Source organism: Papio anubis, chromosome 1 (genome assembly GCF_008728515.1).
Source record: "Papio anubis isolate 15944 chromosome 1, Panubis1.0, whole genome shotgun sequence".
NCBI lineage: Eukaryota > Metazoa > Chordata > Mammalia > Primates > Cercopithecidae > Papio > Papio anubis.
In genome coordinates, this window is record NC_044976.1 from 648,052 (window position 1) to 674,106 (window position 26,055).

Here is a 26,055-nt window from a genome sequence, read left to right on the forward strand (position 1 = left end):
TCCACGTGGAGAGGGGACACCGCCCGCCACAGGCAGCAGTGCTCGAAGGAGCAGCCGGCTTCTGCTTCAGGCAGCACAGGCAGGGGTTGGCCCAGGCCCTGTCAGCAGCACCAGGTTTGAGCTACATCCCCCAGCAGTGGTCGGAGGTCACTGAAGGCGGCAGGGCCTCTGCCACCACCTCAGGCGCGAGGTCGGGTCAGGAATTCAGGACCAGGCACAATGACAGCAGCATCTGTTTATTGACAATTCCAGGTCATTCCCAACACGCCGCAGCAGGGCTGTGTACAGTCCAGCCGGGTGGGGAGGAGGGAGGGAAGGCAGGCACATGGAGACACAGGTACATCGGGAAGTGCACACAAACCATCGTCTTTCCTTTCTGGTTAAAGAAGAAAACCTTTTTAATCAATATCCCGCTCATAAGTAAAAGTGGGAAAGAAAAAACTTGATTGCTTTAATCTGGCCTTCTGGCATCTCCTCTCCCATTTCATATGCACAGTTTATTTGGGTAATGCTACCGTCACCAGCGGAACACCTGTAAGTAAAAACCAAAGTCAGGAAGGAAAAAGTATGAACAGGAAGCTCCAGAGGCGGCTCCAGGCGGGCGCTGGGCTCAGTAGAAGCAGACGGTGTGCAGAAAGGTGCGGCCACTCTTCTCCTCGAACTCCTGCAGCAGCTCATCAATCTCGTTCTCCATGTCTTCCGTGTGCTGGATCTGCAAGGACAGCACCGTGGTGAGGACCTTGCCCACTCCCGCCTGTCTGCTCCCCCTCAACACCTGGATCGCCAGGGAAACGCCAGGCCTGAGCCAGCAAAAACCAGGGTGGCGGGCAGGCCCTCACCCCACCACTGCTGCCTCCCCAGGATGGCTGGAGGCTGCAAGGGGAGAGCTTCCTGGGCAGCCCCAGGCCCTCACCTGGTGTGGAGCCGGAGGCAGCCCCCACCTCCCCACCGACCCTCACAGAACCTGAAGCTGGGAGGAGCGTGGAGCTGGATTCTGAGAGGCGCCCAGCACTGAAACCTGGTGGCCAGGACTCAGGCCCACACGCGCACAGCGGGGCCGACCAGCCCTCACCACCAGCGTGCCCTCACCGCCAACGAGCAAACGGGGGCAGGGAAAGGTGCGGTGCCCAGAGACCCAGAGAGGACCCTGACCCATGCCCTGTGGTGGGGGCAGCCTGGTCACTGGAGCGTCCTGGCAGCATCCTGGCCTCCATCCACCAGAGCCCCTGGCTGAGGGCTGCTGCCCTGCAGTGAGCAGACCCGGCTCCTGAGCACACCTGCCCTGGCACTGGCAGCTCGTTACTCGCCATCTCCACTGACCCTGGTCCCCAACCGGGGACAGCACCCAGTGCCTCTAAGCAAGGAGTGGCCTGTGACTCAGCTCTGGCCAACGTGACCCAAGCAGAAATCACACAACAACTTCTGGGACGAGACTTTCCCTGTGGCCTTTTCTCCTGCCCAGCGATCGTGAAGACCATCCCTGGCGCTTCAACATCCACGCTGGACCGGGAGGCACGTGGGGACCAGAAGCCATGCTGGGTGGGCAGAGCGCAGGCGCCTGCAGCCACACGGCAGCTTCTCCCAGCGCCGGCCCGCCTGGCTCCTGGGCTTTCCAAACCCCGTTTTCTCTCGGTGAAGCTGTCCTGTTTTTCACAGTTGATCAAATCACAGATCACAGAGGCAGAGGCGGGACGGTGCGTGGGGCTCTCCTCAGGCAGGTCCTTTCATCTCAGCCCAGCCCCTCCATGCCACAGCAGGGTGGCGACAGAAGCCTTGGTGTGCCCCGGCCCCTCTGTGCAAGGGGGACACGCAGGGCCCACGGGGGAAGGCAGGTGTGCAGAAGGCCAAGTCCGGGGTGGACGGCGGACACAGCGCCCTTGGCAGCCTCCAGGCTCACGTGGGGCACATCTCCGACCGCACCACATCCAGGAGAGCTCCGTGCTCTGCTCGCTGAAGCAGGGCTGTGTCCACCAAGGGGAAGAGGCAAAGTACCAGGCGTTCCCTGGAGCCTGTGTCCTGGGAGGCGGACTAAGCCCGTGTTGGGCAGGTCACTGCGCAGCACGTCTCCGCTGAGCAGAGGGCATGGGCGGGGGGGCTCCTGTGCCAAGGCTGGGGAGTGACTCTCTCTAAACTACCAGCGGGCACCCCTGACACAAGCGAGCTGAGCAGAGACCCCGCCCCAAGCAGCAGGGCCAGCCTCAGGCCTCGGCCACGCCCCTGTCACGGCCTCGGCCACGCCCCTCTGTCACGGCCTCGGCCACGTCCCTGTCACGGCCTCGGCCACGCCCCTCTGTCATGGCCTCGGCTCCACAGGGCGCCCACCGGGTACTCACACACTGGCAGAGCTCACAGATGAGAAACGCCCCCAGGGTGGCCTCCTCGTGGTTGTCCTGGATGTCCACGTTGACCACGTGCACAGGCTGGCAGGTCTCCTGTTCTCTGGAATTCAGATCTGATTGGGACAAGGTGACACAGACGTCAGAGGCTCCAGAACCAGGGAACAGGCAGTCAATGTGGCTGAGTCCCTGGCTCTGCCGGCCCCTGGCCCAGCCCAGCCCCGGTGGTTTCTGGACTCTGCAGATTGGGGAGCACAAAGACTGAGCCTCAAACCGAAGGCAGCTGATGGTTCGAGGAAACCTCAGCAAATCTCCGACTCAGCAAAAGCTGGTCTGGGACTCCCCACCCACCGGCCAGTCCTGGAGTGAAGCGCAGCTGGCATTGCAGCCCTTCCCCGCCATTAAAGACCAGCCCTCCCTGCTCCACGCCAGCTCGAGGGTCGACCCGCGTGAAAAATGGACCCCGCGCGGTGGCTCTCACCTGTGATCCCAGCACTTTGGGAGGCCAAGGCGGGTGGATCACTTGAGGTCAGGAGTTCAAGACCATCCTGGCCAACATGGTGAAACCCTGTCTCTACTAAAAATACAAACATTGGCTGGGCGTGTTGGCTCACACCTGTAGTCCCAGCTATTCGGGAGGCTGAGGCAGGAGAATCACCTGAACCCGGGAAGCGGAGCTTGCAGTGAGCTGAGATCGCGCCACTGCACTCCAGCCTGGGTGACAGAGCAAGACTCTGTCTCAAAAAAAAAAAAACACCAAACAAAAAACAGGCCCCTCAAGCCCATGAAAGGCCGCAGCCAGCACATGGGTGGTCAGTGACCAGCGGCCCTGCCTGCCTCCCAGCGTGTTTTGCACACAGGTCTGGCCCGCCCCCGCCGCTCTAGATGGGCTGTGCTGGTCAGGGTGGGGCCCCGCAGGCATCCCCAGACCCTGTGAGAGCTGCTGGGGCCCAGCCCAGCACAGCCACCTCCTCACCTTCCACCACCTGGTCATACACTCTCTCTTCGCAAGTGAGGATCAGATCAAACAGGTCTTTGCAGTTCTGGAACCTTTCTGGTCGGGGCTTGATTCTCTTATTTCTGTCCAGCATATGTAAAATCCCATTCTGTGTATAGCTACACATGGGAGTTAAGGAATGTCAGAGAAAAGGCATCTGTGTATGAAGCCTACAAGTGCCTGTGTCCTCGACACCCAGCCCCCTTCCCTGCCCCACAGCAGGGGCAGCTGGGACGCAGGCCTGGACAGCTGTAGGGGGTGAGCCATGCCCTGGTGAGCCAGGGGCCTCACTGTCCTAGCAGGTCCCACAGAAAACAAAGCGGGCGATGGCAGGCGCTTGCTCCTCGCTGAGCCCCAACTCTGCAAAAAGACCCAAGGCCTGCAGGACGCCCCCATCCCTCCCCCCAGCATCTGAAGCCTTCTACCCAGACCTCTTCCCTTGCCGCTGGCGTGGCCCGGGCTGCCCTTGGCCTCAGTCACTGTGTGTCCGCAGGCGGATCCTCCTTCCGCCCTCTGCTCCCCAGGCAGTGATGCTGGCTCTGAAACCTCAGCCCTCAGCAGAGGCAAAGCACACCCAGAAACCAAGTCCCAAGTCTAGCTCAGCCACAACAGTCAAGAACACTGGAAAACCCAAAGAAAGGACGCTTCAGGCCAGGCCAGCGGCTCACACTTGTGATCCCAGCACTTTGGGAGGCCAAGGTGGGCGGATCACCTGAGGTCGAGGAGTTCAAGACCAGCCTGGCCAACATGGAGAAACGCCGTCTCTACTAAAAATACAAAGATTAGACAGACGTGGTGACACATGCCTGTAATCCCGGCTACTCGGGAGGCTGAGGTTGCAGTGAGCCAAGATTGTGACACTGTACTCCAGCCTGGGTAACAGAGCAAGACTCTGTCTCAAAAAGAAAAAGAAATGAAGCTTCAGCAGCAATCGGGCTGGAAAACACTGATACAAAGACCAACAGGGCAAGACAGTCGAGGAGGGAGGTGCCATAGCCTCACTGCCTACAGGACGGTGGAGGGCAGGATGAGGCCTGAAGGCACTCGGCATCCAGCCCAGCTGAAAGGGGGCCTTGGGCGAACGCTGACACACACAGGCCCCAGCAGTCCCAGGAAGGGACCACAGGAGCCTCTGGGGTCCTCAGGGTGGAGCACCCTCCCACCATTCACAGTGGCCATGCCTGGCCTCAGGGGTTCCCAAGGAAAGGGGCTCACTGCCCCAAAAAGAGAGACTGGGTCCCCAAAGATGAGCTCCGTGGTCTGCGCCATTCCAGGTGGTCGGGGACAAGCAACCACTTTCAGAGAAACAGCCTGGCTGACTCAGGAATTCCGAGTGAACTCAACGGCCTTCGCCTTCCTGGGCAGCAAAAACAGTTTCTGTGATACACTGAAGGGGTTGATCTAAGGTTTAACTTGAAAAGGCATCTGACCCTGAGCTGCATCCTTGGTTCCTGTCACTCTCAGCAGTGTGGAAGTCACCCACCCACGATGTGCACATCGGGGTCCCACAGCGTGGGAGTCACCCACCCAGCCCTGATGTGCGTCTCTTCCTGCACATCGGGGTCCCACCTGTGTCCCTGAGGCCCCTGGAAGCAGTTACGACACCCAGGTCCATCTCTGGGAAACTTAGTCCTTTAGCCGCTGAGAATCAAAGTCTGCAGAAAGAAGAGCTCGAGGCCGGGCACGGTGGCTCAAGCCTGTAATCCCAGCACATTGAGAGGCCAAGGTAGATGGATTACCTGAGGTCCAGGAGTTCGAGACCAGCCTGGCCAATATGGTGAAACTCCATCTTTACTAAAAATACAAAAATTAGGCCAGTGGGGTTGCGCACACCTGTAATCTCAGCTACAGCTACTTGGGAGGCTGAGGCATGAGAATTGCTTGAACCTGAGCAGTGGAGGTTGCAGTGAGCCGAGATCACACCACTGCACTCCAGCCTGGGCGACCGAGTGAGACTCCCTGTGGAAAACAACAACAACAACAACAAAAAAGCCCGGACCCAGTGGCTCACGCCTGTGATCCCAGCACTTTGGGAGGCCAAGGTGGGTGAATCACCTGAGGTCAGGAGGTTGAGACCAGCCTGACCAATATGGTAAAACCCTGTCTCTACCAAAAGTACAAAATTAGCCGGGCGTGGTGGCACGCACCTGTAATCCCAGCTACTCAGGAGGCTAAGGCAGGAGAAGCTTGAACCTGGGACGCAGAACTTGCAGTGAGCTGAGATCATGACACTGTACTCCAGCCTCGGCAACAAGAACAAGAACCATGAGCTCACAGGGACGCGAGGTCCCACCTGAACTCCAGCAGCAAACCCACGGGGCCAGTGAGTGCCCACGAGGCAAAGGCTCAGAGCAAGGCAGGAGGACAGGAGCCGTTGGCGGGCGAGGCGGGGCCTTCAATAGACAGGCTCAGGGCCACGGGGAGGCTGAGCAGGTTCCGGGCCTGCGTGTGAGAGCCTGCTCTTCAAGTCATGGGAAATCCTTTCTGAAGGAAGAACCTAAGTACTGCCGGGCGGGAGGAAGGGGAGAGAGGCGCCATCAGAACGGAAACCTGTCCCATCTTCCCGACAACACCTGCACCACCCAGGCCCCGCAGCAGGAGTCCCACTGACGCAAAGCGTTCAACATTGAACCCACAAAGGAAGAAATGAAAGACTCAGCCCGGGCCGAAGGCAGCACCAGGCTGAGGGCCTGACCCACACTAGGGCCCCAACTGGCCATGGGGGCCTGAAATTTACCCAGAAAAGTGGGCCAAGAGAGGGTCCAGGGCAGGGCAGGCGAAGAGGACCTGCTATGCCTAGAATCAGCCGCCCCCGCTGGACACTTGGCCTGAACACCTGGCCCTGCAGCGTCCCTGCAGCTTCAGGGACCACGTTCAGTAAAGGATGGCGACGCTCAAAGGCCGTGAAACAGAGGTACACAGGAGCCTCAGCTGAAGTTAACATACATCTAAGAAATAAACTCCCAGCTGGGCACGGTGGCTCACACCTGTAATCATGGCACTTTGGGAGGCCAAGGCAGGTGGATCACAAGGTCAAGAGTTCAAGACCAGCCTGGCCAATATGGTGAAACCCCGTCTCTATCAAAAATAAAAAATTAGCCGGGCATGGTGGCAGGCGCCTTAGTCCCAGCTACACTGGAGGCCGAGGCAGGAGAATCGCACCCCTGCACTCCGGCCTGGGCGACAGGAGCAAGACTCTGACTCAAAAAAAAAAAGACGCCGGGCGTGGTGGCTCAAGCCTGTAATCCCAGCACTTTGGGAGGCCGAGACGGGCGGATCACGAGGTCAGGAGATCGAGACCATCCTGGCTAACACGGTGAAACCCCGTCTCTACTAAAAAATACAAAAAACTAGCTGGGCGAGGTGGCGGGCGCCTGTAATCCCAGCTACTTTGGGAGGCTGAGGCGGGCGGATGGCGTAAACCTGGGAGGCGGAGCTTGCAGTGAGATCGAGATCCATCCACTGGACTACAGCACTGGGTGAAACAGCACGTCTCTATCTAAAAATACAAAAAAAACTAGCCGGGCACGGTGGTGGGCGCCTGTGGTCCCAGCTACTCAGGAGGCTGAGGCAGGAGAATGGCGTGAACCCGGAAGGTGGAGGATGCAGTGAGCCGAGATGGCGCCACCGCACTCCAGCCTGGGCGACAGAGCAAGACTCCATCTCAAAAACAAAAAAAAAAAAAAAAAAGAAAGAAACTCTCAGGGATGGGCCAAGAAAATTGTCCAGAAGCGAGATGTGGCAGCCACGGTGCGGGGGTTGCTGGGGTCGGGGGGTGCAGTGGACAGGCCCCTCCTCTGCCCTGGCTTCCATGTGGACCACGGTGAGAAAGGACAAGCGACCACACACAGGGGCAGCTCTGCTCACCCAGCCAGGGCTGCGGCCTCCCACTCACCCCGGAGGCCTCTGGACGGTGGCAGAGACAGAAGCTGGCCCATCAGACCCTTGAGTGAGATTCCCGTGGGTAGAGTGTGTGTGGCCAATGCCAAGGGGCCACCAGCCAGCGTGAGCAACGTCCTGGCCCTCCCTGCCCCGGCAGTGTCACTCCCGCCCCACCGTGATGTCTGGAACCCTCCCCCAGTGTGTGGCTGCACGGTCTCCCAAGTCTGGGGATGGGAAAACAAGGCTTGTGCTAGAGACCTTGGGTTGTGACGCACACCTGTGGTCCCAGCTACTCGGGAGGCCAAGGCAGGAGGATCCCTTGAATCCAGGAAGGACCCAGAGAGATCTGGAATATTGTCTCACACAACAGAAACTGTCCTCAACACCGAATTGCGTTAAAATTCTGCAGGGGACTAACCATCAGAGAAACAAACTAAGCTTCCTGTCCACACAGAGCAACAGAATAAATCCTGCCTCTACAAAAAATAAAAAATTACCAGCCTGGCCACCATGGGGAAACCCCATTTCTACTAAAAATACAAAAATTAGCTGGGCATGATGGTGCACGCCTGTCATTCCAGCTATTCGAGGGGCTGAGGCAGGAGAATGACTTGAACCGGGGAGGCAGAGGTTGCAGTGAGTAGAGATCGTGCCACTGCGCTCCAGCCTGGGTGACAGAGCAAGACTTTCGGAAAAAATAAATAAATAAAAAATCAAAATAAAAATTTAGCCAGTGTGGGCCATAAGCCTGTAATGCCAGCTAATAGGGAGGCTGAGGTGAGAGGATCACTTGAGCCTAAGAGGTTGAGGCTACAGTGAGCAGACATCATGCCACTGCACTCTAGCGTAAAAAAACAACAACAGAGAACCTATCTGAAAAAAAAAAAAAAAAGAAACAAGAAAAGGCTGCAGCCAGGCATGATGGCTCACACTTACAATCCCAGCACTTTGGGAGGCAGAGGCAGACGGCTTATCTGAGGTCAGGAGTTCGAGACCAGCCTGGCCAATATGGCAAAACCCTGTACTCTACCAAAAGTACAAAAATTATGGCCGGGAACGGTGGCTCACGCCTGTAATCCCAGGACTTTGGGAGGCCGAGGCAGGTGGATCACAAGGTCAGGAGATCGAGACCATCCTGGCTAACATGGTGAAATCCCGTCTGTACTAAAAATACAAAAAAATTAGCCGAGTGTGGTGGCGGCTCCTGTAGTCCCAGCTACTCAGGAGGCTGAGCAGGAGAACAGCTTGGACCCGGAGGTGGAGGTTTCAGTGAGTCGAGATCGCACCATTATACTACAGCCTGGGTGACAAGAGCAAGACTCTGTCTCAAAAAAAAAAAAAAAGATGGAGAAACCCTGTCTTCTCTACTAAAAATACAAAAGTTAGCCGGGCGTGGTGGCGGACACCTGTGATTCCAGCTACTCCGGAGGCTGAGGCACGAGAATCATTTGAACCTTGAACCTAGGAGGTGGCGACTGCCAGGAGCCAAGATCACATCACTACACTCCAGCCTCAGAGAGCGAGTGTCTCAAAAAATAAAAAATAAAAAAAATAATTATATATATATATATAAAAATAAATAAAAATCATGGCATCCAAGACAAGTCCACATGGCACCCAACCTGCAGACAACTCCCGCCATCCTCCACGCCAGCCCGGGAGGGCAGCTGGTGCCTCAGAAGGGCCACTCTTCAGGGTTCTTCGCAGTGTGTTATCCTGAATGTCTGCTCTTTTCCTTCGAGTTGAGGCACGTTTGTTCAGTTTTAATTCAGGCAATTTTCAGCTGACATGCATTTAACCCTAACCATGACTTTCTTGGTTAAGTCTAATGCTTTTGACCCTCCATCAATTCCCAGACACCAGTGGACACCACAGGCCCTTTGCCAGCACTCAGATAATCAGTGCCTGGGTCCTTGCCTCTCCCCAGACCCACAGGACTTTGAGCCCCGGGCCCTGGGCTGCTGGCACCCCTCAAGTGCCTGCCAGGGATGGTCCCGGGCCCAGGGAGTCGGGACAAGGCAGTGATCTCGCCTAGCAGAGCCTCAGCACTGTTCTGTTGTGGAAGATGGAGGAAGGGCGGAGGTTTAGCAAAGCACCACACCAGGGAGGACAAGCCTGCCGGAGCCAGGGATGGTGAGGGCAGGGCAGGACGCCGCACCACGGACGGCGCTGGCCGGAAGGCCTGGTGGTTCACCAGCGGGAAGGCTGCACCCACCAACCCTCCACTGAACCATCACCCACCACACACCCTCGCCTCCCTGCTGGGCTGGGTGCACAGACCCTTGGGGCATCTCATGGTCTAGGAACTCCTCTTAAGCTGGGCTGAGTTTGGCCCACATTTCTGCTGTGGACACATCCATCACCAAGACAGCTCCCGTCCTGCCAGCACCCCCAGGTTGCCGGGGCCCTCACCAGCCCCTACAGGGCAGAGCGGGCCTGGCTGCTTCCCCAGGCCAGCTGCACGGGGACCTTCCACGTGGGTTAAATGTCCACACCCCAGGCAAAGCCTGAAGCACACACTGGATCCGGACGGACACGTGCTCCCTGCGGGCAGAAACAAGACTGCAGTCCCTGCCGTGGAGAAGCCACACACGCCTCCCAGGGGCTGCAGGAAGTACAAATAGCACCACTCGTAGGAACGAAAACACAGGAACGAAAACTAGAAAAACAAGCCCCACAGGAGACACTCAGTGTGTGGCCTGCCAGGCACAGGGAGGACCCCAGAGGCCACAGAGGGAACAGCAGCAGGGTGAGGCCCTGAGCAGATGCGCTGGGCAGTTTCTCCCCAAATCACAGCCCCCAAGCTGCTTTTGTTGTGCTAAAATCAGCAAAAAATGAATTGAGAAGTACAAAGTCAATTTCACTTGCAATCAAATCTATCTACATGTGTGTGCCAGCTGCACCAAATGCAACCTGCACACTCAGGTTTCTCGGAGCCCATCCCCGCTGGTCAGGGAGGGGAGCCTGGCCGCTGCTGAGCCCATCCCCGCTGGTCAGGGAGGGGAGCCTGGCCGCTGCTGAGCCCATTCCCGCTGGTCAGGGAGGGGAGCCTGGCCGCTGCTGAGCCCATCCCCGCGGTCAGGGAGGGGAGCCTGGCAGCTGCTGAGCTGGGCGCTGCTTCCTGAGCTCCCATCCTGCCCGCCAGCCTTTCTTGACCAGGGTCCCAATTCGTGGACACCAACGGCCCAAACTATCTCTGCCCCAAACCCACGTGAGACACAGCACCATGTCCAGGGACATCCTGAACGTTTTGCCCATCGTCACATCACCCTGAGGGCCTGAGGGAGGGTGGCAGGGCCCAAGGCCTGTGCTCCCCCCACACAGGCAGGGCCACTCTGGGCCACCCACCACCTTTCCCAAGAACGGCCCGGTGTGGGCAGCCCAGTGACTCAGATCCTGTCCATAAAGCAACACAGCACAGGAAAGTCAGCCCCTAAACTCATCAGGAACCTTCCAACTCAGGGGATCCCCAAGCAGGCACCCCCACATCTTCCACTAATGTATCAGCAACTCCCCTGGAAACCGAGTATGAAGCTGACCAGAGCTCCAACCTGGCACACTGCCACGAATGGACAGCAGCAGATGCTCTGGAGGGTGCCGGCTGCGCCAGGGCAGGCCACCCACACCAGCCGCGGGGCCACAGATGGCTCTGCTCCCTCAACGGCACCTGCACGGGGAGCTGAGGTCACTTCAAGAGGCCCTGGGAAAACCAGAGAACTAGGCTGTCCCATTTTCTCAAAGGAAACCACTCCCTACAAACTGGTACTTACGGAAGTGAAGCTCTGCAGTTTCTGTGACGGCCCCTGTGCGGCCTCCTCCTCAGGGGCTGGGAGGTGCTGGCACTGGAGCAGGAACCTGCCTGGGACCCCCTTCAATTTTGGGGCCTCCTGAAAAATGATCTGGTGTGACTGACAGCACCTTCTACCAGGGTCTTGGTGCCTGAGCTGTGCCCCACACCCACAGGGTGCTTCCTCCTGAGCCCCCAGCTCAGAGCCCGAGCTCCAGGGCAGGGCCATGTGCCTGCAAGTGATCGCTCTCCATGGCCCTCAGGACAGCGTCTCCTGCCTGAACTCTTTCAGTCAACCTGAGGAGGAAGCCCCACAGATGGCATCACCACACACTGTCTCATCAGACTGAAGCTTAGTAGACTCGGAAGTAACAAAAATGGTGGACTGGTCAGGCGTGGAGGCTCACTCCTGTAATCCCAGCGCTTTGGGAGGCCAAGGCGGGTGGATCACTTGAGGTCAGGAGTTTGAGAACAGCCTGGTCACAATATGGCAAAACCCCACCTCTACTAAAAATACAAAACTTAGCGCCACTGCACTCCAGCCTGGGTGACAAGAGCGAAACTCGTCAGGAGATCGAGACCATCCTGGCTAACACGGTGAAACCCCGTCTCTACTAAGAAAAATACAAAAAATTAGCCGAGCGTGGTGGCGGGCGCCTGTAATCCCAGCTACTCGGGAGGCCAAGGCAGGAGAATGGTGTGAACCTGGGAGGCGGAGCTTGCAGTGAGCCAAGATCGCACCACTACACTCAAGCCTGGGCGACAGAGTGAGACTCCGTCTCAAAAAAAAAAAAAAAAAAATTACTTACTTTTTAAAGTTTTCAAGAAAAAGTTCTTAAATTGTGAATTATTCTCCAACACAAAACCAGACTAAACCTGAAACACTCTAGTTGGAGGAAAGCCGATCTTTGCACTATGGCCCCGTGGGGTCTGCAGCTTCACTCTGGACAGAAACCCTGGATCTGTAACTGCAGCCTCACCCTCAGCACTGCTGTCAGCCGAGAAGGGTCTCCGGCTCGGCCTCTCTGTGCCCCCTCAGCAGAAAGAACATAAGGGATTTCTTATCTCTACCCCAGGACGTTCCAGTTATTTAGTTATTATTAAAAAATAGTAATACAGTAGTTGTTTTACCAGGAAATTCAGCTTCGGAAGACAACCTTTTAAAAAAAAAAAAAGTTGTCGGCCGGACACAGTGGCTCACGAGGTCAAGAGATCAAGACCATCCTGGCTAACATGTTGAAACCCATCTCTACTAAAAATACAAAAAAATTAGCCAGGTATGGCCGGGCACGGTGGCTCATGCCTGTAATCCCAGCGCTTCGGGAGGCCGAGGCCAGTGGATCGTGAGATCAGGAGATTGAGACCATCCTGGCTAACATGATGAAACCCTGTCTCTACTAAACATACAAAAAAAAAAAAAAATTAGCCAGCGTGGTGGCGGGCGCCTGTAGTCCCACCTACTCAGGAGGCTGATGAGGAAGAATGGCGTGAACCTGGGAGGCGGCGCTGGCAGTGAGCCGAGACCACGCCACTGCACTCCAGCCTGGGGACACGGCGAGACTCCGTCTCTGTCGGATGCACTGGAGCAGGCCCCGTCTGAAGGACGCTGGCAGCGTGACATTCTCCTAACAATGCAGCTGAACTGTACTGAAAAACGGAGGGTAAAGACCCCATCCAGAGGCCAGTGGTCACTACGGGCTGTCCCCGGGAGGGTAAAGACCCCATCCAGAGGCCAGTGGCCACTACGGACTGTCCCCGGGAGGGTAAAGACCCCATCCAGAGACCAGTGGTCACTGTGGACTGTCCCCGGGAGGGTAAAGACCCATCCAGAGAACAGTGGTCACTACGGACTGTCCCTGGGAGGGTAAAGACCCCATCCAGAGGCCAGTGGTCACTACGGACTGTCGCCGGGAGGGTAAAGACCCCATCCAGAGGCCAGTGGTCACTACGGACTGTCGCCGGGAGGGTAAAGACCCCATCCAGAGGCCAGTGGTCACTACGGACTGTCACCGGGAGGGTAAAGACCCCATCCAGAGAACAGTGGTCACTACGGGCTGTCGCCGGGAGGGTAAAGACCCCATCCAGAGGCCAGTGGTCACTACGGACTGTCCCCGGGAGGGTAAAGACCCCATCCAGAGGTCAGTGGTCACTATGGACTGTCCCCGGCAGGGATCCTCCTGGGGACCACCAGGCTATGTCAGTGGTGAGAACTCAGCAGGTCTGGGGGACGTGAGGTGGCCACGGAGACCACGGATCAGCGGCCAGGGGCTCTGAAGAGAAATGAGGAGGAGGTGCAGCCCCAGGGAGAGGAGCGGGTCTGAGATTCACCATCAGCAAAAAGCGAAGCTGAGCACGAGGCAGATCGGGACCACTCAGGGGTCCCCACGAGCCCTCGCCGCCCACCCACACCCATATGACGTGGCTGCTCTTGGGATAAACCACCCAGGACCCCGAGGTGCCAGGACATACCAGGAAACGCCCCAAACACAGCTCGGTACAGCTTTTCTTTACCAACATTTTCTCCTTTCACTCCTTAGGGGCCTTAGTGGGACCAGAGCATCCCGGGGAGTTAGAATGAGCGCAGCCGCCCCCAGCTGCCCATCCCACAGGAGAGCCCAGAGAGGCCGGGGCCACACTGCCCTGCTATGAGGCCCAGGCCCCTTTCGGAGTCATGGGGGACGTGAAAGGGTACCCACAGGCACTGCCATGCCGGTGTGGCTGGCACCAGGGACCACACACTGTCCCACCACGGCCTGAAGAAAAGCCACGTCGGGTGCAGCATGCTGGCCACAGGCACTGGGCCATCAGAACAAGAGCCACGGCTAGCCCAGCACCATCTTGGGTCAGGTGCTGCCGGCGCCAGCCCCACGCACCCCCAACCACCGCCCTCAGCCTCTCCTTTGCAAACCGTGGCTGGTAGCAGAGACTTCCTTGACATCAAGTCTCCCGAAGGTGTTCCTTGCTCCGTGGAAGCCTTGGTCCTTCCCCGGAAGGCCACACCATCTTCCCTGCACGTATGACTCCTCCCAGAGCACGCCAAGTGCTGCTGCCCCGACAGACACACCCACGGGGAGGGATGGGACACACAGGAACACGCAGAACCCGACAGCTGTGCCCCTGCCACAGACACAGAAGACTCCCCACATCAGAGGGGAGGGCAGAGGTATCAAAGGTCAGGTTAGAGCTGGGTCAATCCGTTTCCATGGCAAAACACAAAGCACCGCCACAGGAGGCTCCGGTCTCTGCGGTCCTGGTGCGTGGCAGGGATGAGACAGCCTTGGCGGTGCTGGTGGAGCTCCCGGGAGCCTCGCTCCAGGGAGGACAGAGCTGCAGCTCAGCACAGTGACTGCCCAGGGCGCTGACCCAGAGGCCAACAGCCTCGGCAGCGGCACCTCGGCCAAGAAAGGAAGAACCAGTGCTGCAGGGCCAGGCAGCGGCTGTGACATGCCCGTCTGGAGGGAGCATCGTGCATGTGGGTGACAAGAACACCCAAGCGGGCCACACGTGTGGACAGCAGCTCCGAATGCAGGATGGGGTGAGAACGGCAGGTGAACCGACCACGGCTGTGCAGAGCGCTATGCTCTGGGACCCCTGAATGCACTGGGATCCACTCACCACCCTATGTCACACAAGCTTGCCAGCTACTGCTTCCACATCAGCATATCAAGAAATACATTTGGGCTGGGCACAGTGGCTCATACCTGTAATCCCAGCATTCTGGGAGGCCACGGCAGGCAGACTGCTTGAGCTCAGGAGTCCAAGACCAGCCTGGGCAACATGGTGAAACCTTTCTACTAAAAATGAAAAAATCAGGGCCGGACGCGGTGGCTCACGCCTGCAATCCCAGCACTTTGGGAAGCCAAGGTGGGTGGATCACGAGGTCAGGAGATCGAGACCATCCTGGCTAACACGGTGAAACCCCATCTCTACTAAAAATACAAAAAAAATTAGCCAGGGGCGGTGGCGGGCGCCTGTAGTCCCAGCTACTGGGGAGGCTGAGGCAGGAGAATGGCGTGAACCCAGGAGGCGGAGTTTGTAGTGAGCCGAGATCGCGCCACTGCACTCCAGCCTGGGCAATAGAGCTAGACTCCATCTCAAAAAAAAATAAATAAATCAGGCCAGGCGTAGTGGCTCATGCCTGCAGTCCCAGCTACTCAGGAGGCTGAGGCGGAGGACTGTTTGAGCCCAGGGACATGAGGTTACAGGGAGCCATGATGGTGCCACTGAACTCCAGCGTCAAAGACAGAGCAAGACCCTGTCTCAAAAAAATAAATTCACTTGAGGCCAGGCGTGGTGGCTCACTCCTGTAATCCCAGCACTATGGGAGACCAAGGCAGGTGGATCACTTGAGGCCAGGAATTTGAGACCAGCCTGGCCAACATGGCAAAACCCCATCTCTACGAAAAATATAAAAAGTTTGGCCGGGCACGGTGGCTCACGCCTGTAATCTCAGCACTTTGGGAGGCCAAAGCGGACAGATCACAAGGTCAGGAGATGGAGACCATCCTGGCTCACACAGCTAAACTCTGCCTTTACTAAAAATACAAAGAATTAGCCAGGCCTGGTGGCATGTGCCTGTAGTCCCAGCTACTCAGGAGGTTGAGGCAGGAGAATCACTTCAACATGGTGAAACCCGTCTACTAAAACTACAAAAAATTAGCCAGACATGGTGGCAGGTGCCTGTAATCCCAACTACCGGGGGTGGCTGAGGCAGGAGAATCACTTAAACCCGGGAAGCGGAGCTTGCAGTGAGCTGAGACCACACCATTGCACTCTAGCCTGGGCAAAAACTGTCTCAAGAAAAACAAAAAATTCATTTTGATAGAGAATGCTTTTTGGCAAACCACAGAGGCTGCACAAACAGAACTCAGCAACCCCCGGAAAAGGTCTCATGGCCGAGGATCTCCGGAGCTGCTGGGCACCCAACTGTAACCACAGCCTCAACGCAGAGCCACGCAAGGCTAAGGCCAGCTCTGGGGGGTCCACCACGGCCTTGCGTCTGCAGCCACCACGAAACCACTTTGCAAACAGCATGTCACCTGCTGCAGACTAGGTGAAAACTCACAGGCTTGTGGGTCCGGACCCCGGGATAGCTCTTGAAGATGACGGCACAGCACAGCTCTACTCTGTCCAGACCCTCAAGTGACCACCAGCGACTACCTCAGCCAATCAGCTCCGTTCTACCTCTGCCGTCTCTGATGAGCAGAGCAGGCCAGTATCTCTGGCCTTAACTGAAATATCTTAAGGCTGTAATTTACATTTTAGCATGAATGCTTTTTTTTTTCGAGACAGAGTCTCGCTCTGTAGCCCAGGCTGGAGTGCAGGGGCGTGATCTCGGCTCACTGCAAGCTCTGCCTCCTGGGTTCACGCCATTCTCCTGCCTCAGCCTCCCGAGTAGCTGGGACTACAGGCGCCCGCCACTTCGCCCGGCTAGTTTTTATTTTGTATTTTTAGTAGAGACGGGGTTTCACCGTGTTCGCCAGGATGGTCTCGATCTCCTGACCTCGTGATCCGCCCGTCTCGGCCTCCCAAAGTGCTGGGATTACAGGCTTGAGCCACCGCGCCCGGCCTATATTTTTTTCTTTAGTAGAGATGGGGTTTCACCATGTTAGCCAGGATGCTCTTGATCTCCTGACCTTGTGATTTACCCACCTCGGCCTCCCAAAGCGCTGGGATTACAGGCGTGAGCCACTGCGCCCGGCCGGCATGAATGTTTTTTTAAAACCCAAGATCAGAGTTTCTCTGGGAATCGGTGTCTAGCTTAGGAACATATTCACTTGTTTGACAAATACCTTCCCAAAATGATTTTAAAACACAGCTGCTGCCTATAAGCCTAGCTACTTGGGAGGCTGAGGCAGGAGAATCATTTGAACCTGGGAGGTGAAGGTTGCAGTGAGCCGAGATCACGCCACTGCACTCCAACCCGAGCGACAGTGCAAGACTCAAACAATAAAATAAAGGCCGGGCGCAGTGTATTTTTGCATCTAAAAATACAAAAAAAATTAGCTGGGCATGCTGGCAAGCGCCTGGAGTTCCAGCTACTCGGAGGCTGAGGCAGGAGAATGGCATGAATACGGGAGGTGGAGCTTGCAGTGAGCCGAGATCGTGCCACTGCACTCCAGCCTAGGTGACAGAGTAAGACTCTGTCACAAAAAAAAAAAAAAGATCATTTCTGGGCTGGGCATGGTAGCTCACACCTGTAATCCCAGCACTTTGGGAGGCCGAGACAGGCAGATCACATGAGGTCAGGAGTTGGAGGCCAGTCTAGGCAACATAGCAAGACTCCATCTCTACAAAAAATACAAAGAAGAGCCAGGAGTCTCAGCTACTCAGGAAACTGAGGCAGAAGGATGACTTTAGCCCGAGAGGCTTCAGTGAGCCTTGATCACACCATTGCACTCCAACTCCAGCCTGGGCAAGACAGTAAGACTGCCTCTTTTTAAAAGTTTCGGCGGGGCACGGTGGCTCAAGCCTGTAATCCCAGCACTTTGGGAGGCCGAGGCAGGCAGATCACAAGGTTAGATCGAGACCATCCTGGCTAACACGGTGAAACCCCATCTCCACTAAAAATACAAAAAATCAGCCAGGGGTGGCGGGCGCCTGTAGTCCCAGCTACTCAGGAGGCTGAGGCAGGAGAATGGCGTGAAACCAGGAGGCAGAGCTTGCAGTGAGCGGAGATCATACCACTGCACTCCAGCCTGGGCGACAGAGCGAGACTCCGTCTCAAAACAGTAAGTAAATAAATAACTAAAGCTTCACATCAGCATTTCCTTTTTGGGAATTATACTATTTATCTGGATTAGCATATACACATGGGGCTGGACACAGTGGCTCACACCTGTAATCTCAAAACTTTGGAAGGCCAAAAAAGGTGGATCACCTGAGGTCAGGAGTTTTGAGACAAGTCTGGCCAACATGGTGAAATCCCATCTCTACTAAAAATACCAAAATTAGCCAGGCGTGGTGGTACGCCGCACCTGTAATCCCAGCTACTCAGCAGGCTGAGGAAGGAGAATCGCTTGAACCCGGGAGGCAAAGATTGCAGTGAGCCGAGATCATGCCACTGCACTCCAGCAGGGGCGACAGAGTGAGACTCTGTCTCAAAAAAGAAATCTACCAAATTTTACTCTGAGACAAGGAAACGTCCACAGGGAAGTGGGCAGATACAGAAGTTAACCTAAAAGACAATGAATTCAGAGGACGGACATGAACAAATGAGTAATTTAAAACACAGGCCAGGTGCAGTGGCAACCCCTGTAATCCCAGAGCTTTGGGAGGCCAAGGAGAGCTCATCACTTGAGGTCAGGACTAGCCTGGCCAATGTGGCGAAACCCCGTCTCTACTAAAAGTACAAAAATTAGCCAGGCGTGGTGGCACATGCCTGTAACCCCAGCTACTTGGGAGGCTGAGGCAGGAAAATCGCTCGAACCCAGGGGGCGGAGCTTGCAGTGAGTCAAGATCAGGCCACTGCACTGCAGCCTGGGGGAGAGAGCGAGACTCCATCTCAATTAAAAAAAAAAAAAAAAGCCGCTGGGCATGACATGGGCCTGTGGTCCCAGCTGCTGGGGACGGTGACGTGGGAGGATCACCTACCTGAGTCTGGGATGCCCAGGCTGTAGTGAGCTGCGACAGCACCACTACGTTCCAGCCTGGGCAACAGAGAGACATCCTGCCTCAAAACCAAATAATAATAACAACAATCCAAACCCCAAATGTAATTAGAAAAAACTCCACAAGAGAAGGACGAACGGTATGCCAGACACAGGCTTGGTCTCTAGCTGCGCAGCCAGACAAGACCCAGGAAATTGTTCAATGCATTTGCGTTTCACAGGAAAAGAGTCACGTTAACATTTAGAGCTACACATTTACTTGCTTTTAAAGACAAGCGGTTTTGCAGTTCGTAACACAAAAAGCTAGTAAACCTTCACTAACTGAAATACACACAAGACGAACTTTCTGTAGGACCCTGCGAGACTCCCACATACTTTCTCATGCGGCTGAATGCGCTGCCCTGAAGCAAGAGGGAGCCTCTCCCTCCTCCTCTACCTTCTGGGCCAGCGGCTGTTGCCTGGACCCCCTTACTGAGCTGAGTGACACTTCATTAGGTCAAACTGGCCATTCATTAACTTAGAAACAGAAGTCACTTCTCTTCCCCCCAAAGGCACTCCAAGCAAGCTTGGGATGGCTTAACCAGACTCCTTTCAATCAAAAATGAAAGAATCCCGCAAGAAAGTTCATCTATGGAAAGTGGCGTCAGTGTAAAATGAAAAAAAAAATAGAGAAGACTCTGCACGTGACCCTCGGAGCGAAGCTCAGGCCCCTCAGGACACCAGGCGTGAAGCTGCTCTACTCCACGTGCCACTGGGGCCGAGCGAGGAAGAGTCACAGCAAAGAAATCTGGGACTGAGAAAGTTCCACGCACACCCCGTGAAAGAACAAAAGGCTGTACATAAACCGGACGGTGTGGAATGGGTGGATCCGTAACACAGGAGGCAGCTATAGGCACTGGGTGGGGAATGGGCAGCAGCAGCTGAAGGCCCTGGGAGACCAAACTGCCTCAAAACCAATTGTGGTGATGGCTGCAACTCCATGAATGTTCTGAAACCCACGCAACTCAGGGAAGTGCATGATTTGTACATTTCATCTCAAAACGATTCTGGATAAAATGGTCAGTCCGTCCAACAAGAGAACCTGCACAGGAGAGTTCCCATTTGTCTACGAAGATCAGGGGAGCTCAAACCCCGGTCCATGTATAGATACTACTACTACTATTACTACTACTTGAGACAGAGTCTCACTCTGTGGCCCTGGCTGGAGTCCTGGGGCAATCTCAGCTCACTGCAGCCTCTGCCTCCTGGGTTCCAGTGACCCTCCTGCCTCAGTCACCCGAGTAGCTGGGATTACAAGTGTATGCCACCACACCCAGCTACTTTTTGTACTTTTTTTGGAGATAAGAGTTTCATTCTTGTTGCCCAGGCTGGAGTGCAATGGCGCAACTTCAGCTCACCGCAACCTCCATCCCCCGGGTCAAGCAATCCTCCTGTCTCAGCCTCATGAGTAGCTAGGATCACAGGCATGCACCACCATGCCTGGCTAATTTTTAATTTTTAGTAGAGACGGAGGGTTTCTCCGTGTTTGTCAGGCGGCTCTCAAACTCTCGACCTTGGGTGATCCGCCCGCCTCGGCCTCCCCAAGTGCTGGGATTACAGGCGTGAGCCACCACACCTGGCTTTTCGTACTTTTAGTAGAGACAGGGTTTACCCTGTTGGCCAGGTTAGTCTCAAACTCCTGAACTCCGGTGATCCACCTGCCTTGGTCTCCCAGCATTGGGATTACAGGTGTAAGCCGCTGCATCCAGTCCCATGTATATATACTATTAATTCTCAAAAGGAAATGTCGATACAGGCCAGGTGTGGTGGCTCACGCCTGTAATCCCAGCACTTTGGGAGGCCGAGGCGGGCAGATCACGAGGTCAGGAGATCGAGACCATCCTGGCTAACACGGTGAAACCCCGTCTCTACTAAAAATACAAAAAACTAGCCGGGCGAGGTGGCGGCGCCTGTAGTCCCAGCTACTCAGGAGGCTGAGGCAGGAGAATGGCGTGAACCCGGGAGGCGGAGCTTGCAGTGAGCGGAGATTGCACCACTGCACTCCAGCCTGGCCGACAGAGCAAGACTGTCTCAAAAAAAAGAAAAAAAGAAAATGTCGACACGAAACTTTTTGAAAAGAGACAGTCTTATTCTCTTCCTCAGGCTGGATGGAGTGCAACGGCACAATCACAGCTCAATGAAGCCTGCTGGGCTCAAGTGGTCTGCTGCCTCGGCTTTCTGAGTGGCTGTGAGACCAGAGGAGTGTCCACCACACCCACTTCAGTTCTGTGTTTTTTGTAGAGATGGAGGCTTGCTATGTTGCCCAGGCTGGCCTCGGGCTCCTGGGCTCAAGTGAGCCTCCTGCCTGGGTCTCCCTAGGCTGGGAGTGCAGGCGTGGCCCCCACGCAGGGCCTCATTTAACTTTACAGACGGTTCGCATCCCAGTGCTGCAAACCTAGACTCGTGCCCTCGACAATCCCCAAGGATTTCAGAGGCAGCAAGTCCCTCAACCCCTCAGGCTCACTTCTGGCTTGTGGGGAAAAAAACAATCAGCTATGTATAGCCAAATACAGACAGTCTCTAACTTACTACGGTTCATTGTAGGATTTTTTGACTTTAGCATGGGTTTACCAGCAGGTAACCTCACAGAAAGTCAAGGAGATTTTCATTAAGAAATGAAAGCTGAGAACAGTGGCTCACGCCTATAATCCAAGTACTCTGGAAGGCTAAGGTGTGAGGATCACTTGAGGCCAGGAGTTTGAGACAAACCTGGGTAACACAGCAAGACCCATATCTAAAAAAATAAATAAAATAAATTAAGTATTACAATACTAATAGGACAACTGGCCAAAATTTATTGAGGACTTTAAAACACTCTGTCTCAGGCTGTGTGTGTGCATCTCCTAATTTAATTATCAGAAATTCTGTGAGGTTGGTACGCATAGGGAAACCCAGGCCCTGGCCACGAGGCAAGTAGGCAGATGGCAGAGGTGGTAGGGTCCCCCTCGACCCCGGCCCTGCCTCTGAACAAGCAGCATTTTCCTCCCAAGTCACATCATCCTTTCTTTTTTTTTTTTTTTTTTTTTTTTTGGGGACAGAGTGTCACTCTTGCCCAGGCTGGAGCACAATGGCGCAATCACAGCTCACTGCAACCTCCGCCTCCCAGGTTCAAGCAATTCTGCCTCAGTCTCCGGAGTAGCTGGGACTACAGGCGGCACCACCACGCCTGGCTAATTTTTGTATTTTTAGTAGAAACGGGGTTTCACTATACTGGCCAGGCTGGTCTCAAACTTCTGACCTCAAGATCTGCTTCCACTGCAGTTTGAAACCCCCTCTTGTTTCCACTGCAGTCTACAGCCATGACTTCTGCCAACACGCTGGCTGCTGGGGGGCAGATTTGCTTTGGGGCTCTCACTTGCAACAGTTACTTCCCGCAGGCCCTCTGCCCCCATCACTAACCAGGAAACGCCATCGGGGTCCTCCCGACCTGCGTATCTCAACACCCCTGAGGCCCCACCGGCATCGTGCTGATGTCCACAGGGAACAGCCTGGGGACTTCACTCCTTTCCAGGCCGAGGGCAGCATGTGGAAGAGCTTTAGCTAAGAGGCAGGCTCACCATTCTGCACCTTTTGGCCCCTGAGCGAAGTAAGCAAGGCGACGAAGGCACGCTCCTCCCAGCACCTCCTCAGGGGCCACCACAGGCGACAGTTTCCCACAAGAGGTCCCCAAGGCAGAGCCTGTGGCTGACAATGTCCCAGCACCACCCCCGTGGCCACAGCACCCCTGCTGCCACTCCTCCCCCACTGCACACCTAGAGCGCGCGCGCACGCACGCGGGGCTCTTCGCTGCCACTCCTTCCCCCACCACACACCTAGAGCGCGCGCACGCACGCGGGGCTCTTCTGGGTGGATGCTTCCTGGGAGACCGCCAACCCCTACAGTCCCTCTGTAAAGGAGGAGCTTCCAAATTCTGGGACACTGGGCTCAGCTCCTTCTTCTAGAATGACCAGAGACAGGCTCATTCTCTCCCTATAGCAAGTCCTTCCGGATGAGTCTGCCGAAGCTGGACTCAGTCCTTGCAGAACGTGGCAAGTACTTCCCAGGTCCAGAACCCAGGAGGTCACAGTGGGCTGACATGAAGGGCTGAGCTTACACCAATCAAGGGAGTGTGAGGACGTGCATCGCTATCTGCTTTTCTTTCTCTTACTGAATACAAGAATTTAAAAATGAACAGTGCTAACTGAAGAGTACTTTTCAAAAACAGGATCTCAGGGTAAGCTTCATGGCACATCAGAGTTTAATGTGAATCATGATATGAGACAAAAGCCTCCGCCAGGGCGACGGGAAGACCCAGCCCTAAACCAGACTCTTGGAAAGGGCTCTGTGGTCACCCATCACCGTAAGGCTCAGGAGTGGAGACAGCATGGACCGGGAGCTCGCACAAAGGGCATGTCAGGAGAGCCTCCTTTCCGAGGCACAGCCCGACCTGCTCCGTCCTCCTCAGCCCACGACGGGAGCAGAGCCATGTTGGAGCTGTGCTCCACACGGGGTGGACGAGGACACGGCCTACTGACAGTTCCTCAGAAATCCTCAGGGAGGTTTCTCCACACGCGGGGTACCAGGGCTTCTGCAGAGACGGGGCAGCAGGACGTGCTGCTGACGGTCCCCCGGGACTTACACCGACTCACAGTGAGCCCACGTCTGCCACCAGGATGGCTCCCAGCACCACGGCACCACAAGCAGCACACTCTCCACTGCGGCACGCCCAGATGGCTCAGCAGGCAGGCCAGGCTTGGGAGCTGACAGCAGATGCCCTGGACTCTGCCCAGCATCCTCACCCACCACCTTTTAACTGTAACTGACAGAGGACAGCAGGGAGGGCAGAAGGTGCAGTGACGGCTAGGATCCAGTTCTAAGTTTTGCTAGAAAGACCTTCAGGGGCCCTTCCTGGCTACGTAATTAATCTACCTGTGTATAAGAATTTTTTTTTAGCTTATTAAAAATTGCAAGAGGCCAGGCACGGTGGCTCACGCCTGTAATCCCAACACTTTGAGGCCGAGGCGGGTGGATCACGAGGTCAAGAGTTCAAGACCAGTCTGGTCAAATTGGTGAAACCCTCTCTCTACTAAAAATACAAAAATTAGCCAGGCATGGTAGCGGGTGCCTGTAATCCCAACTACAATGGGAGGCTGAGGCAGAGAATCGCTTGAACTTGGGAGGGGGACGCTGCAGTGAGCCGAGATTAAGCCGCTGCACTTCAGCTTGGGCAACAGGGTAAGACTCCATTTAAAAACAGAAAAAAAAAACAAGGTAACAAGAGTACAGCCAAGCGCGGTGGCTCACGCCTATAATCTCAGCACTTTGGGAGGCTGAGAAGGGTGGATCACCTGAAGTCAGGAGTTCAAGACCAGCCTGGCCAACATGGTGAAACCCCGTCTCTACTAAAAATACAAAAACTAGCCGGGTGTGTTGGCGCACACCTGTAATCCCAGCTACCTGAGAGGCTGAGGCAGGAAAATTGCTGGAACCTGGGAGGCAAATGCTGCAGTGAGTCTGCAGTGAGCCAAGATCTCGCCATTGCACTCCAGCTGGGGTGAGAGTGAGACCCTGTTGGGAACGGGTGGGGATGGCAAGAGTGCCAATATGAAGACAATGTTGGGCGAGGGCAGGAATGGCAACAGTGCCAACATGAAGACAAAAGGTTGTGCATTTGACGCCTCATTCTCTTTCCATTTGGAATACGTATGGCCTCCGTTGTGAGAACTACAAATCACTCACTATAACAAAAGGAGATCCAGAAACTTTTCATTAGCATGGGGGTGACCATGAAATGCCTGGTCAAAAACCTGGGCACTGATTGTCATAACCATTATGCAACTGGTGTTGCATCCATCAGAATCTATTTGAATACTCTTCTCTCTACAGGAGTCTTAGTGGCAGACCAGTCTGCTCTGTGTCCTCCCGAAATGAAGGAACGTTCTCTCCCATTATTTCTTCTAACAGCTTGGGTAGCAAGCTCGGCCCTCTTCTTTATCTGACCCTCTAAGGACCTCACCAGATGTGTGAAGCAGCCCGGTGTGTATCAGACATGCACGCATGCACACACACACACACATATGCACGCACACCTACCTGGCAAAGGAAATAACGGGGCAGCCCTGAAGTGTGAAAAGCAATGGGATTTTGTGGGTTCCACCTCCTCACCTAAGCATCCCTGGTTCATGCTATGTCACAACCCTCTGCTGGACCACGTCAATGTGAACCCCACACCATGTCTGTGTGCCTCACCATGCCTAATGCCATGGGTGGCACTGGAACTAACCCGTGGACGATCCGATGTGCACCAGGAATAGAAACCAAGTTCTCGCAAAGACAGGAGGAGCCAGTGTGTGCACTGCACAGGGTGACACGCCTCCTGTGCCCGAGCCACACGTAACACCTTCCAGGAAGGACCACACAGGGGGTTTTTAAAGGGCAACCCGCTGGGATACAGTTCTTTGTCTTTCCTAAGAAGATCATTGTACATCTGGTCATATGTGGTTTTGAAATCATAAACATTGGGCTTGTCGGGAGCTGGTCCTGGAAGCTTCACGTGAGTCCCTGTTCCAAAGGATCGGACGCTGAATCCCCGTTTGCTGAAAGACAAAAGGAGAGAAAGAGTCACAGTCACACTAAGACACAAAACTCCAAAAGCAAGGGATAGGAAATGGGAAAGAAAGAAAATGAGTAATTTCATTGGCTCATAGTAGAGAACATATCTTAAAATTTTTAATCTAGGCTGGGCGTGGTGGCTCGTGCCTGTAATCCCAGCACTTTAGGAGGCTGAGGTGGGCAGATCACGAGGTCAGGAGATAAAGACCAGCCGGGCCAACACGGTGAAACGCTGTCTCTACTAAAAATATAGGTGTGGTGGTGACTGCCTACAGCCTCAGCTACTTGGGAGGCTGAGGCAGAAAAATCAATTGAACCCAGGAGGCGGAGGCTGCAGTGAGCTGAGATCACGCCATTGCATCCAGCCTGGGTGACGGAGCAAGTCTCCATCTCAAAAAAACAAAACGAAACAAAACAAAAAACTGAATCAAATTAAATATTTAAAATATTTTGGGCCAGGCATGTATCCTAGTACTTTGGGAGGCCGAGGTGGGACAATCGCTTGAGTCCGGGAGTTTGAGACCAGCCTGGGCAACACAGCAAGACCTTCTCTTACAAATAATTTAAAAATCACCCAGGCATGGTAGCATGTGCCTGTGGTACCAACTACTCGGGAGGCTGAGGTGGGAGGACTGCCTGAGCCCGAGCAGGCTGTAGTAAGCCGAGATCATGTCACTGCACTCCAGTCTGGACAACAGAGCAAGACCTTGTCTCAAATAAGTAAATAAAAATTCTGTAGCAAGTTGCACAAAAGCAACCAAACCAGAACTGACCATTACAAAGCCACATCTGAACATCAGAGCTTGCTTAAGG

The 26,055-nt window shown here is 55.1% G+C and overlaps 1 protein-coding gene across 1 annotated transcript in view; it reads right to left on the bottom strand.

Moving 5' to 3' along the window:
- Positions 1 to 220: 220 nt before the first annotated feature.
- SSU72 (SSU72 homolog, RNA polymerase II CTD phosphatase) overlaps positions 221 to 26,055 on the bottom strand; it is a 33,803-nt gene continuing 7,968 nt past the window's right edge. The window contains exons 2-5 of the mRNA XM_003890973.4: positions 25,083 to 25,226; positions 3,313 to 3,452; positions 2,334 to 2,452; positions 221 to 712 (exon numbers count right to left, since the gene is read on the bottom strand). Coding sequence (XP_003891022.1) covers positions 611 to 712; positions 2,334 to 2,452; positions 3,313 to 3,452; positions 25,083 to 25,226 — 505 coding nt within the window. The 3' untranslated portion in view covers positions 221 to 610. The remainder of the gene's footprint in view (positions 713 to 2,333; positions 2,453 to 3,312; positions 3,453 to 25,082; positions 25,227 to 26,055) is intronic.